The sequence below is a fragment of the Gymnodraco acuticeps genome, unplaced genomic scaffold (assembly GCF_902827175.1).
Source record: "Gymnodraco acuticeps unplaced genomic scaffold, fGymAcu1.1, whole genome shotgun sequence".
Classification (NCBI taxonomy): domain Eukaryota; kingdom Metazoa; phylum Chordata; class Actinopteri; order Perciformes; family Bathydraconidae; genus Gymnodraco; species Gymnodraco acuticeps.
Genome location: NW_022991071.1, coordinates 2019 through 17135, shown reverse-complemented (window position 1 = coordinate 17135; position 15117 = coordinate 2019). Strand labels below are relative to the sequence as shown.

The following is a 15117-nucleotide window of genomic DNA, read 5'->3' as shown; positions in this document are numbered from 1 at the left end:
GCAGCTTGAGGAGACATGGCAGCGTTTAGAGAACATCCAGCAGCTTGAGGAGACATGGCAGCATTTAGAGAACATCCAGCAGCTTGAGGAGACATGGCCGGTTTAGAGAACATCCAGCAGCTTGAGGAGACATGGCAGCGTTTAGAGAACATCTCAGCAGCGTGAGGAGACATGGCAGCGTTAGAGAACATCCAGCAGCTTGAGGAGACATGGCAGCGTTTAGAGAACATCCAGCAGCTTGAGGAGACATGGCAGCGTTTAGAGAACACTCAGCAGCTTGAGGAGACATGGCAGCGTTTAGAGAGGGAAGCAGGGACAGGTGAACTGAGGGTGGGAGCCTCTGGTTCTCGGGCTCTGCCACATCAATGTCAGCAAACACCCAGGAAGACTTAAAGAAGTGCTGCCGGCTGTGAGGAGCAGGTTCCAGTGAATGTTTATACCAAGAGCTGAAGATGGAACAAACTAATAATAATAATTATTCTTAAATCAATGCAGTCTTTATACTCGGTGGGGGTCTTCAGGCGCTCCTCCAGCTCGGTGTGCAGGAAACTAAACCCACCTCCCCTGAAGAGTCATGCCCACGCAAAGCCACTCAAAACCTCCTCATTGTGTCTCCTCACCTCCTCATTGTGTCTCCTCACCTCCTCATTGTGTCTCCTCATCTCCTCATTGTGTTCCTCACCTCCTCATTGTGATCCTTACCTCCTCATTGTGTCTCCTCACCTCCTCATTGTGTCTCCTCACCTCCTCATTGTGTCTCCTCACCTCCTCATTGTGTCTCCTCACCGCCTCATTGTGTCTCCTCACCTCCTCATTGTGTTCCTCACCTCCTCAATGTGATCCTTACCTCCTCATTGTGTCTCCTCACCTCCTCATTGTGTTCCTCACCTCCTCATTGTGTCTCCTCTCCTCCTCATCGTGTCTCCTCACCTCCTCATTGTGTCTCCTGACCCCCTCATTGTGTCTCCTCACCTCCTCATTGTGTCTCCTCTCCTCCTCATTGTGTCTCCTGACCCCCTCATTGTGTCTCCTGACCCCCTCATTGTATCTCCTCACCTCCTCATTGTGTCTCCTCACCTCCTCATTGTGACTCCTCACCTCCTCATCGTGTCTCCTCACCTCCTCATTGTGTCTCCTGACCCCCTCATTGTGTCTCCTCACCTCTTCATTGTGTCTCCTCTCCTCCTCATTGTGTCTCCTCACCTCCTCATTGTGTCTCCTCACCTCTTCATTGTGTCTCCTCACCTCTTCATTGTGTCTCCTCACCTCTTCATTGTGTCTCCTCTCCTCCTCATTGTGTCTCCTCACCTCCTCATTGTGTCTCCTCACCTCCTCATTGTGATTCCTCACCTCCTGTGGGCATTCTCCAGCTGCGTATCGGCTCACTTCGGGCGATACAATAATCGCCCCTCCGGAAGTAGTTTTGAGGACGCTGATTGGCTGCAGTTTATGACACACGTTCATATCTTGACTCAGCGATTGGCTAAGCTGCTGCAGAGACTCCGTGGGGCTCCATCGCCCCAGCACAGAACTTCGGTCATACAGTGTAGGAGGAAAAGCATATATATTGCGCAAATTATTTTTAAATCATATTTTACACATATTTCTGGCTGCATTCCATATTTTAAACACACAAATATTGAGAATGTATATAATTAATTAGTATTATTATAGTTATTATTGTTATTAACAATAATGTTTGTGTGGTTTAGGGAGGGCGGCGCTCTATCGCCCCCTATTGGCCAGCCCCACTGAGGAGTTTGATCTGTTGTTTCTCTGATTCTCTGCAGGTTTCTGGGCAGCGACAACAAAGACACGTTCTTTAAAACCACTCAAAGGCACCAGGTGGTGAGTTCGCCTTTATTGAAAAGAGCCTTTTTCTCACGGGAGTGAACCCCCTGATGCTGTTAGGGGGCTTCTACTCCCGTCACATCGGTGGTGTATTTCAATTCAATGCTACTTCATATTTATATATTCTCCACTAGAGTTAATAAGCAGCTTTAGCTCCATTCAACACAAAGCATCTCTGAGTAAGTGGGGTTAGGGGAAAGTCACATAAGAGTCAAATTATTTTAATATTTTACAAAAAGCCCATCAGAGCTGTGTTTGTCTGCAACAGTAAAATACAGCTTGATGCAACAATATTATCTAGAAACGTCACATATATACAAATAATTATAAACACTCATAAAGTTCATTTTTCTTCTTTGACTTTTAATACTTCACCGCTCTGTCTGACGGCCGTCTCATCCATTCAATGTTATCTGATCCAAATAAAACCCAATAACTTTATTTGCATAACAAGCATCATATGTTCATTATAATCAATCTGTAGCTTCTGCTTTAATGAATCTGCAAACACTTGAAACAGAATACATGAAACCCTACAGAAAGCTGGCTGTTTTGTTCTTAACCTGTTTAGCCCTGTGCCTGTTTTTCAGGTCTCAGGCTCGAAAATGACATTCCCAGAACAAATGACCATATCTTCTAAAAGGGGGAAATTAATCTTTTTCCTCAAAGTAATGATAAACCTGGAGTTGGATGTAGAAAAGTCAGAATCAATATAAATGTTTTTATTTTAAAGTAAATTCAGATTGAACATAGTAAAAAAACTGTAAATTATAGTTTCCGTCCAAACCCATTACTCATAGTGAAAACCACCCTCGGATGATGGGATCAGAGACTAAAAGCTTTAGGAATCCAAACTACAACATATAATAAGTACCCTGTGTAAATGTGACCTTTTTAGAGAGATTTAGAAAAAAAAAAACCCACCTCTGGGGTCCTTTGGGTATATTTGCCATATCTCTGGAACCTGTTGAGGTCTCCATATTAAGTTGAATAATTAAAACGAAAGTTAATATAATCAAATATTATCAAATAATAATAAAATATATTCTTGTATAACCCACAATGAAAATGCATTATATTTCATGTTGTTCTATAATCACAGTATTTACAAACACAAGGGGTTTGGTACATTGAGTTTAAGGCCTATTATAGTTTAATGTCACAGCTGAGGTGGGCCAGTTGAAGTTAGGATTTAATGTCACAGCTGAGGTGGGCCAGTTGAGGTTAGGATTTAATGTCACAGCTGAGGTGGGCCAGTTGAGGTTAGGATTTAATGTCACAGCTGAGGTGGGCCAGTTGAGGTTAGGATTTAATGTCACAGCTGAGGTGGGCCAGTTGAGGTTAGGATTTAATGTCACAGCTGAGGTAGGCCAGTTGAGGTTAGGATTTAATGTCACAGCTGAGGTGGGCCAGTTGAGGTTAGGATTTAATGTCACAGCTGAGGTGGGCCAGTTGAGGTTAGGATTTAATGTCACAGCTGAGGTGGGCCAGTTGAGGTTAGGATTTAATGTCACAGCTGAGGTGGGCCAGTTGAGGTTAGGATTTAATGTCACAGCTGAGGTGGGCCAGTTGAGGTTAGGATTTAATGTCACAGCTGAGGTGGGCCAGTTGAGGTTAGGATTTAATGTCACAGCTGAGGTGGGCCAGTTGAGGTTAGGATTTAATGTCACAGCTGAGGTGGGCCAGTTGAGGTTAGGATTTAATGTCACAGCTGAGGTGGGCCAGTTGAGGTTAGGATTTAATGTCACAGCTGAGGTGGGCCAGTTGAGGTTAGGATTTAATGTCACAGCTGAGGTGGGCCAGTTGAGGTTAGGATTTAATGTCACAGCTGAGGTGGGCCAGTTGAGGTTAGGATTTAATGTCACAGCTGAGGTGGGCCAGTTGAGGTTAGGATTTAATGTCACAGCTGAGGGGGGCCAGTTGAGGTTAGGATTTAATGTCACAGCTGAGGTGGGCCAGTTGAGGTTAGGATTTAATGTCACAGCTGAGGTGGGCCAGTTGAGGTTAGGATTTAATGTCACAGCTGAGGTGGGCCAGTTGAGGTTAGGATTAATGTCACAGCTGAGGTGGGCCAGTTGAGGTTAGGATTTAATGTCACAGCTGAGGTGGGCCAGTTGAGGTTAGGATTTAATGTCACAGCTGAGGTGGGCCAGTTGAGGTTAGGATTTAATGTCACAGCTGAGGTGGGCCAGTTGAGGTTAGGATTTAATGTCACAGCTGAGGTGGGTCAGTTGAAGTTAGGATTTAATGTCACAGCTGAGGTGGGCCAGTTGAGGTTAGGATTTAATGTCACAGCTGAGGTGGGCCAGTTGAGGTTAGGATTTAATGTAAGAAATGTAAAACTGTGAATTGAGGTTTTATATTAGAAAAGGTCCACAGCATGATATATTTCGTATGATTGTCACGTTGTAACGAGAGAAGGTAAAAACCCTGTAAAAGTGTTGACCATTTTCTTCAAACAAAATCATTCCACCTTTTTGGATTGGGATAACTTAAAATAAATCTGCACTCTCCTCTCCTGCTTCAAAGGTAAGATTGCACCCTGCCACACTCACACTTAGGTAGGGCCACACCTCATTTACTGATACCAGAATCCTTCGGGATCGCTTCAACAGATTTAAAAGAGTTGTCTGAATTGAAACAGCAGTTAATTGAATCTGGTTCTTCAGGAGTTAGTAGAGGTGAGATCTAGCTGATCCAGGTGGATCCGAGCCTGGCAGTAAACGTACATAGACTCAATAGCTTCTGTTGGGTCAATTAGTAGGTCTGAGTAATTGCCGGAATAAATTAACAGGCCTCCCGACTCCAACAAACCCATTGGTCGATCAGGGCTAATTCAGAGCCTTTGTTATTACCCTTGTGTTTCATTTAGCTAAAAACGATTAATATTGTCTGATAGCTGAGTTTCTTCCCGTTAAGTGGGTATGACACATTCATAGTTTGTTAAATATTAAGAAGCCCTCAGACGCTGTTTCTTGCTAGATGTTGCGTTTTTCCCCCGCCCGCGGGGCCGTGGGGTTTCACTGGTTAAAGGATATTCAAGAAACTGCTCGATGCACCTACTCTTGATTGATCTAGCTAGTTTAAGATTAGATCAGATGTTCTTTATTGATCCCAATGTGGGAAATGTTTGCGTTGCAGCAGCATAAAAACACAAGGCGTTGAACATTAGAGAAATTAAAAGACTAGAAATAAACAATTCAAAATGTAAACATCTCAAATAGAAATAAAATAGCATTAAAAAAGTAGAAAATATACCAATTTACAGTAATAATATATAAAGCAGGATATTATACATAAGTGTGTGAGGAATGGAATATTACATTGAAGTCCACTCATGAGGCGATTCACCTCTCCTCGAGTGAGGAGCCCAGACAGTCTGGACCCCCTGCTCTACAGATGTGTGTCTTTCATTGTCAACATGTGAATATAGGACTGTTTAGTTCTGTTTCATTTTCTATCTGGACTTTTCTGGAGGCGGCTCGGTTCTCATTGGAATGCTTTTTTGTTTAATACACTGGCGTTTAGAAAAAGGTGATATGTGGACACGGACCCTAAGTCTTCAATGAACCAGGGAGATGCTGCCTTCAGGGTCCAATAATAACAACCTGCTGGATGTCCGCATGCACTCAGAAGCCATGTCATATAGAAGCTAACTTCCCTAAGAGCGGCTCCTTTGAGCCTGAACGCCCGGAGAGCAAACAGACTCATGTTTGAATAACTTCTCGACTCGGTGTCACCTCGTTAAACGCCGCCTGATGCAGGAGAAGCTCCCCGTGGAACCAGTTTCAAACCTGTTTGCTCTGTGCTCTGGTTCTAACAGAGAGACGAACAGCTGACCTCTGCCGGCTTTCTTTAATATGAGGATTTTCTAATGGCCGATGTTTGTCTCCATTTCTTTAATAATGTCAGTCAACAGAAACTCAATTTGTTCTCTCACTTATTTAATGTTTGCTGTCAGGTATGACGTGCGTGTCTTTATGTCTACATGGCATGACAATGGTGCACAGTATAGTCTTCTGATCGTGTTCTTTTTGTTCTTTTTTGATACGGGGAACTGTTAGATACTTTGAAGCGAGGAAGTGTGTCTTCATGTTTGTACGCCGCCTGGATCAAAGAATACATCTGATTTGATTCAACGCTACAACGATCTCCACAAAGCTAGTTTGGAAGCCAAGAGAGGCCACAACCCCCATAGAAGAAAGTGGATATTAAATCTAGAACTGGATTAAAACGCCACGACACTCCTCCTAATCTTGGCTTTATTAATAACATTAATATGTAGTGAGCAGATATTTATATTGTCTTATGATCAATTGAACACGTTTAAAGTAGTTTTTCCAAGATAAACAACCAGATTAAATCTATTGTGAACGTCTGCTCAGAGATTATAGGTCGAAACTCTACGAATCAACAGATAGGCTAAGGGGCGGGACATCTCTAAGTGGTTGACCAATCACAACAGAGCCGGCCAGCTGACCAATCGGAGCAGACTGGTCTCTGGTTTCATGAAATTAAATACAGTTGAATCCCTGATCAAATGCACGTTAAAGGCTCTCTAACTTATTCTCTTCAGTGATTGTAATGATATGTTAAGCTGAGTGACTCACGTAAAGTTAACTTCCAACATCCTGGTGTCTGAAGGGCGTGGCCCTCAGCGAGAGCTCTGATTGGCTCAGAGGTGCAGACAGGATGTTTCAGTCAGCAGGAGGACGCTGCACCTCTGCAAACACACACACACACACACACACACACACATCCTGAAACATCATCATCATGATAGTATTTTGATTGTGAATACATGTTGATTAGCTTAGCATGTAGCCTGTACAGCTGTATTTCTCACAGTTTTACAAATAATATATGTGCAGTATATACTGTAAGTACTTAAAGTGGGAGAGCTGTACACTTTTAAAAGAGGTAGGATTGTGCAGACATTTACAAAATCCTGTAGTGTCTGTTTCCTGTCCCTCAGTGTCTGTTTCCTGTCCCTCAGTGACTGTTTCCTGTCCCTCAGTGTCTGTTTCCTGTCCCTCAGTGTCTGTTTCCTGTCCCTCAGTGACTGTTTCCTGTCCCTCAGTGTCTGTTTCCTGTCCCTCAGTGACTGTTTCCTGTCCCTCAGTGTCTGTTTCCTGTCCCTCAGTGTCTGTTTCCTGTCCCTCAGTGACTGTTTCCTGTCCCTCAGTGACTGTTTCCTGTCCCTCAGTGTCTGTTTCCTGTCCCTCAGTGTCTGTTTCCTGTCCCTCAGTGACTGTTTCCTGTCCCTCAGTGTCTGTTTCCTGTCCCTCAGTGACTGTTTCCTGTCCCTCAGTGTCTGTTTCCTGTCCCTCAGTGACTGTTTCCTGTCCCTCAGTGTCTGTTTCCTGTCCCTCAGTGTCTGTTTCCTGTCCCTCAGTGACTGTTTCCTGTCCCTGCAGCTGTACGAGATCCTGGCCCGGACGCCGTACGGTTCGATGAAACATGGGGAGGTTGGGATCGACCGTCTGCTGAGCGAGGGGGTCTTCACTGCAGCCTACCCACTCCACGAGGTGAGGTCATAACCCGGCAGGTGGGAGAGTACCATATTGACCCGAAGATACGTTTTCTTCGTCTTATATTCGGGGTCTAGACTTTACGATGTAATGTATAATCGCCAAACGAGTGTTCCCCCAAACGAGACACCGTCTTCAAGGTCCCCTATTACACTGTTTCTCATCAATATATCAGGTCCCAGATATATACAGAGCCTGTCTCTGATTGGCTGAAACACCAAACAGTTCGCCAAGTTAGGAACATGTGAACACAATGTGTGATGAGTCTTATCATTATTTTCCATAAAACATTTTTCTTTATAAAAACAAGATTTGGTTTTCAAAAAGGTATTTTTCCAAAAGTGAGTCTTGAAAGAGAGCAGTCGTGTTATATTCAGGGTCGTGTTATAATCAGGGTCGTGTTATATTCAGGGTCGTGTTATAATCAGGGTCGTGTTATATTCAGGGTCGTGTTATAATCAGGGTCGTGTTATATTCAGGGTCGTGTTATATTCAGGGTCGTGTTATAATCAGGGTCGTGTTATAATCAGGGTCGTGTTATATTCAGGGTCGTGTTATATTCAGGGTCGTGTTATATTCAGGGTCGTGTTATATTCAGGGTTGTGTTATATTCAGGGTCGTGTTATAATCAGGGTCGTGTTATAATCAGGGTCGTGTTATAATCAGGGTCGTGTTATATTCAGGCTTGTGTTATAATCAGGGTCGTGTTATAATCAGGGTTGTGTTATAATCAGGGTCGTGTTATAATCAGGGTCGTGTTATAATCAGGGTTGTGTTATAATCAGGGTCGTGTTATAATCAGGGTCGTGTTATAATCAGGGTCGTGTTATAATCAGGGTCGTGTTATATTCAGGGTTGTGTTATAATCAGGGTCGTGTTATAATCAGGGTTGTGTTATAATCAGGGTCGTGTTATATTCAGGGTCGTGTTATATTCAGGGTTGTGTTATAATCAGGGTCGTGTTATAATCAGGGTCGTGTTATATTCAGGGTCGTGTTATATTCAGGGTCGTGTTATAATCAGGGTTGTGTTATAATCAGGGTCGTGTTATAATCAGGGTCGTGTTATAATCAGGGTTGTGTTATAATCAGGGTCGTGTTATAATCAGGGTCGTGTTATAATCAGGGTCGTGTTATATTCAGGGTCGTGTTATATTCAGGGTCGTGTTATAATCAGGGTCGTGTTATATTCAGGGTCGTGTTATAATCAGGGTCGTGTTATAATCAGGGTCGTGTTATATCCAGGGTCGTGTTATAATCAGGGTCGTGTTATAATCAGGGTCGTGTTATAATCAGGGTCGTGTTATATTCAGGGTCGTGTTATAATCAGGGTCGTGTTTATAATCAGGGGTCGTGTATAATCAGGGTCGTGTTATAGTCAGGGTCGTGTTATAATCAGGGTTGTGTTTATAATCAGGGTCGTGTTATAATCAGGGTCGTGTTATAATCAGGGTCGTGTTTATAATCAGGGTCGTGTTATATTCAGGGTCGCTGTTATAATCAGGGTCGTGTTATAATCAGGTCGTGTTATATTCAGGGTCAGTGTTATAATCAGGTCGTGTTATATTCAGGGTCGTGTTATATTCAGGGTCGTGTTATAATCAGGGTCGTGTTATAATCAGGGTCGTGTTATAATCAGGGTCGTGTTATAATCAGGGTCGTGTTATAATCAGGGTCGTGTTATAATCAGGGTCGTGTTATATTCAGGGTCGTGTTATAATCAGGGTCGTGTTATATTCAGGGTCGTGTTATAATCAGGGTCGTGTTATAATCAGGGTTGTGTTATAATCAGGGTCGTGTTATATTCAGGGTCGTGTTATAATCAGGGTCGTGTTATAATCAGGGTCGTGTTATATTCAGGGTCGTGTTATAATCAGGGTCGTGTTATAATCAGGGTCGTGTTATATTCAGGGTCGTGTTATATTCAGGGTCGTGTTATAATCAGGGTCGTGTTATATTCAGGGTCGTGTTATAATCAGGGTCGTGTTATATTCAGGGTCGTGTTATAATTCAGGTCGTGTTATATTCAGGGTCGTGTTTATAATTCAGGGTCGTGTATAATCAGGGTCGTGTTATAATCAGGGTCGTGTTATAATCAGGGTCGTGTTATAATCAGGGTCGTGTTATAATCAGGGTCGTGTTATAATCAGGGTCGTGTTATAATCAGGGTCGTGTTATAATCAGGGTCGTGTTATATTCAGGGTCGTGTTATAATCAGGGTCGTGTTATATTCAGGGTCGTGTTATATTCAGGGTCGTGTTATATTCAGGGTCGTGTTATATTCAGGGTCGTGTTATATTCAGGGTCGTGTTATATTCAGGGTCGTGTTATAATCAGGGTCGTGTTATATTCAGGGTCGTGTTATAATCAGGGTCGTGTTATAATCAGGGTCGTGTTATAATCAGGGTCGTGTTATATTCAGGGTCGTGTTATAATCAGGGTCGTGTTATAATCAGGGTTGTGTTATAATCAGGGTCGTGTTATATTCAGGGTCGTGTTATATTCAGGGTCGTGTTATATTCAGGGTCGTGTTATATTCAGGGTCGTGTTATATTCAGGGTCGTGTTATATTCAGGGTCGTGTTATAATCAGGGTCGTGTTATAATCAGGGTCGTGTTATATTCCGGTCAATACGGTACTCTGACCTTTGACCTCAGCGTTAGGAGGGAATGTGCATTGTGAGACACGCTGCAGGGTACACTTCCTGTGGTTCTGTTCCATCTGAGAGCGGCTGTATCAACCTTTTCTCTTTGTTTGCAGGGTGGGTTCCAGCCGCCCAGCCCCCCAGTGCCCCCCCAGTCTTTAGCTCTGAGACAGATCCTGTACTCGCACTGGGCCAACTGGTCCTCCTGGAGAAGCTACCAGCCTCTGGACCACATCAGGGAATACTTCGGAGAGAAGATAGCGCTTTACTTCGCCTGGCTTGGTAATTACCTCATGAGTAACTAAACCACCTCTGAGGGCCCCACAGTGTGTGTCCACAGCAGGTACGAGCTTCTGCTCACCAACAACCCCAAACGTTTCAAAATGTCTAACACAGCATACTGTATACTGAACATTTAGTGAGTCTCAAGTGACGAGTGACTAAGAAGCTCTGAGATCTCGCTCAGCGCTTCCTGTTTCTCAGTTAGACCAACACAACATTGTTTGTTCTTGTGTTGAAGCGTTGAGTGTTTTAGAGATGAGTTTGAGCGTGTTGGGACCATAGCACTGAGCCTTTTCCCACCCAGCATAAAGAGCTCGGTGCAGGCTGATCCCTGATGAAAGATAACTCGCTGTATCGCCTGGAGCTCACCGTTTCATCTTTGTGTTGACCACCACTCAGACCAGGCTCTTCATCTGGGGAAGAATTGTGTCCGGGACTCCTGAGCATCATCATTATATTGTCTGAAATGAACAAGGTCATTTATGCGCTACCTACTGCCTCCCACTGGCACGAGGAAGTATTGAATGACTTCACTTCACATTACAGGCACAGACGCTCAACAACGGCTGTGTTGACTATTGGCACTCAATATCACCAAGGGATTGGCTAAACTGGGTACTCTTATTTGGACGCGTGTAATCTCCATTCACTACGAAGTTTTTAGCTCTCAATACCATTTGATTTCCAATGGAAAAAAACAGCGACATGGTCAACAAACTGTTGCTCTTCCCAACAGTTTGAGGTCACCTAAATACCCTGTGCCCCATGCGCCATCTAGTGCTACAATAAAAACAAATGGGCACTGTTAGGGAATAATTCTCCTAGATCTTTTGCCCTTTGACGTTTATGACCAACCCTGACGTCTGTTATCTCCCTTAAGGAAGGGGCTGCTTCAGCCATATGTTGTTACCAGTTTATGACCGGGCAACTCTCGGTCACAAATGGTTTATTGTTGTGGGTACACTGGAACACTTCCTTCTTGGGGTTTGTGGACTCCAAGGTGTGAAATCTTCGAGGCCATAAGCGTCAGACGCAAGTAATTCAGTGTTCCCTGCTGTTTAGTCTATCTCCTAATATATGTTGATTACTCTGTGAACTAGTTAATCTGCACACTTCATTTCATTTCATTTCAAACCTTTATTTAACCAGATTGGTCCCATTGAGATCATAGATCTCTTTTTCAAGGGAGACCTGCAGCATATAGGTTCCACATGAAACATGAAACAATAAAGGACATTATATTTACAGGATACATTTACATAGTTATAGACATTTACAAGTACCCATAGTATCAACGAGCATTTCATTTAGCCTAGCTTTAAAAACATGCAGAGGAATGAGATCGCTCAGTTTCAATTCTTGCTGAAGATTGTTCCAAGCAAGTGGAGCTGCACACATAAAAGCTGTCTTACCTAAGACAGTCCTTGCTCTTGGCACATCTAACAATACTACATCATGCCATCTCAGACAATAGCTGCTTGCAACTCTCTGTGTTATCAGAGAGCAGATATAATACGGGAGTTTACCCAACAAAGCTTTATAAATAAACGTGTACCAATGACTGAGGCTCTTTACAGTAAGTGAAGGCAGACCTGCCTTGGTATACAGGGTACAGTGATGAGTAAGTGCTTTACAATTAGTGACAAATCTCAGTGCACTGTGATACGCAGCATCTAACTTGTTCAGGCAATAGGCAGGTGCATTCATATACAACAAATCACCATAGTCCAGCACAGGTCAAAAGGTCACAGAGCCTTTTCCTGGCCTCAAGAGAGAAACAGGACTTGTTCCTGTAGAAGAAACCTAGCCTAACCCTCAGCTTTTTAAGCAGGTTATTGACATGAAGTTTAAAAGTGAGACAATCATCAAGCCAGATACCTAGGTATTTATAACAGGTAACCACTTCAAGTACTTGTCCTTGCATAGTAACAATATCCAAAACAGGCTCTGGTGTCTTTTTAGCTTTTGAAAAGAGCATTACCTTGGTTTTATCAACATTTAAAAGAAGCTTTAGTTCAGAGAGCTGAGTCTGAATAATGTTAAAAACAGCCTGTAATTTAACACCAGCCTCCTGAATGGAGGGACCTGCACAGTACATCACGGTATCATCCGCGTACAAATGTAAAGTAGCTTCATCCACATTTTCACCTAAACTGTTGATATGGAGAATAAAAGTGGACCTAAAACAGAACCTTGAGGAACACCATTAGCAATGTTTAACCACTCAGAAGACAGCCCATCAAAGTGAACACATTGGGACCTTTCAGAGAGGTCGTTCACAAACCACCCACTGCATGGCTGGATATGCCGATACTGACCAGCCTCTGCTTTAAGATGTGATGATCGACGGTATCAAACGCTTTGGACAGGTCAATAAATAGAGCTGCACAACTCTGCTTATTATCTAAAATACTCGTAATGTCATTCAGCACTTTCATTGTGGCAGTGATGGTGCTGTGTTGCTTTCTGAAGCCTGACTGATGTTTAGACAGGATGTCATGTGTACATAAAAACTCCTTTACCTGTTCACTCACTAGGCGTTCGAGCACCTTAGCCAGAACAGACAATTTAGAGATTGGCCTATAGTTATTTAAAATAGTTGCCTCCCCTCCTTTTAGCAAAGGCAGGACATACGCTGACTTCCATACTTTTGGAATTGTGTTAGTGCTGAGGGAGAGGTTAAAAAGAGTAGTGAGAGGTGGAGCAATACAATCTGCAGCTATCTTTAAAAAGAAAGGTTCTACGTTGTCCGGACCAGCCAGTTTCTTAGGATCTAGCTTAGATAATGCTTCATGAACAACATTGACAGTAAAAGTAGTAAAACTGAAAGGGTTTTCCAGACCACATTGTTCAGAGTCACGGATTGTGGTGTTCACAGAAGCAGAATTAGTCACAGAATCAAACAGAGAACCGCAGGACACAAAATGCTCATTAAAGCAATTTAGCATAGTAGCCCTGTCCGATATAGAGCCAGATGCTGTGGTAATGCACGGAGGTAGCTCATTACGGATCTCACCGGTGGATATCGATTTGATTGCTTTCCAACATTTCCTAGGATTATTTAGGTTTTCTGTGGTAACTGACAAATAGTACTTCGACTTTGCACTTTTGACATGTGAAGTGAAGCTATTCCTTAGCTGCCTAAAATGCAGCCACTCTACCTCTGAGCCTGATTGCCTAGCCTTTGCCCAGGCCGTGTTTCTCTCATGCAGGAGACTAGACAGCTCAGCAGAAAACCAAGGATTGTCTCGTCCCTTTACTCTGAATGTACGCAGGGGTGCATGTCTATCAATGATCTCCATAAAACCAAGATAAAAATAAGACCATGCGGTTTCCACATCAGCACACAGATCGATTTTTCCCCAATCAAACCCAAACAGATCATGAACAAAACCCTGCTCCACAAAATGTTTTTTGTCTCTCTTGATAATAATGCGAGGTTTAACCTTTTGGACCTTAGTGTCCCTAATTGTGGCTACAACACAGTGATCACTCAGATCATTCGCAAATACTCCCACAGCTGAGTATCTATGGGGAGCATTAGTTAAAATGAGATCAATTAGGGAGGATTTATTAGGGGACTTAATGTTAGGGCGAGTAGGACTGTCAACAATCTGAGTAACATTCAAAGAGATACAAAGGTTTTTAAAATCCTCTGACACTGCAGTTAACCAGTCCCAGTTAAAATCTCCAAGTAGCACTATTTCCTTGTAGTCTAGTTGTGATAAAATATTTGCTAGTGAAGACAAGGAGTCTTTGACAGCTGAGGGGGGTCTGTAACAACTCACTACCATGACCTGTTGACCCTTTGCCACTTCTATATTTATGGCTAAAAATCAAATTGCTTACTGATAGATTTGGAAACTAATGTGGTTACACTGAACTTATTCTTAACATAAATGGCAACGCCACCACCTTCATTAGGCCGGTCGGTACGATACACATTAAAACCATTTAAGGCAATGTCAGAGGCCAAAATATATTTGTTTAGCCATGTTTCTGATAAGACAATGACGTCAGCGTCAGTCGAGCCCAGATACAGACAAAATCTAGTTTACCTAACAGACTGCGCACATTCAAGTGGATGAAACCCAACCCAGACCTAGCTTTAAAATCAGCAGGAGTAGTGATCTGACTACTACTACTGGGCGGACCAAGGTTAGGTTGTACATTTCCTGACAGTAATAACAACAACAAAAACAGGCATCTTTTCCTCTTAAGCGACACACATACATCATCTAATTTAGAAACACCGGAAAAGTCTGCGAGAGTGTGATTAGAGCTTAAGAAGCAGTCCTGAAGAACCATCATCGCAGGAAAATAAAAAAGACAAACATATTTTGTCGAGCAGATTGACTGTGACAAGGCAACCGGTAATTGTTTGAGCAACACATCCGAACCTTTGCAGGGGATGCCCACTGCGGGTGGCAGAACAGACCTGAATCCAGTAGACTCCTCAGAATGACTAGAGATCTTCTCATAGTTCAAAATAGTTAACAGGCACAGCAGAATCCCGATATGGGCCATTTTCCCAGACCAGCACACAGTATCCACGATGTTCCTGGAGCAAAATCAGCACAGCAGCAAAGGACAGGCGAAAACAGCAGCGTGGAAGCGCTCCGGTCCCTCCGTGGTATCCCCGGGGTGAAAGCAGGCCTCTGCAACAGCAGAACCAGGACAGGTGGAAAGCAGGCCCCAGCGGTGGTAAAAATCCTCCTCCATACAGCAGCACACGCCCGGTGGAAGCAGGCCAAGCCCGAAGCGTGGATCCACTCCGTCTCTCCGCAACGACTCCGGGGTAAAAACCTCT

The 15117-nt window shown here is 43.4% G+C and overlaps 1 protein-coding gene across 1 annotated transcript; it reads left to right on the top strand.

Annotated features, from left to right (window-relative positions):
- Positions 1-5188: 5188 nt before the first annotated feature.
- Positions 5189-10330, top strand: LOC117560021. The gene is made up of 3 exons (XM_034236770.1): positions 5189-5252; positions 6736-7379; positions 10142-10330. The coding sequence occupies exons 1-3, from the start codon at positions 5189-5191 to the stop codon at positions 10328-10330; spliced, it is 897 nt and encodes a 298-aa protein (XP_034092661.1).
- The last annotated feature ends 4787 nt before the right edge of the window (positions 10331-15117 follow it).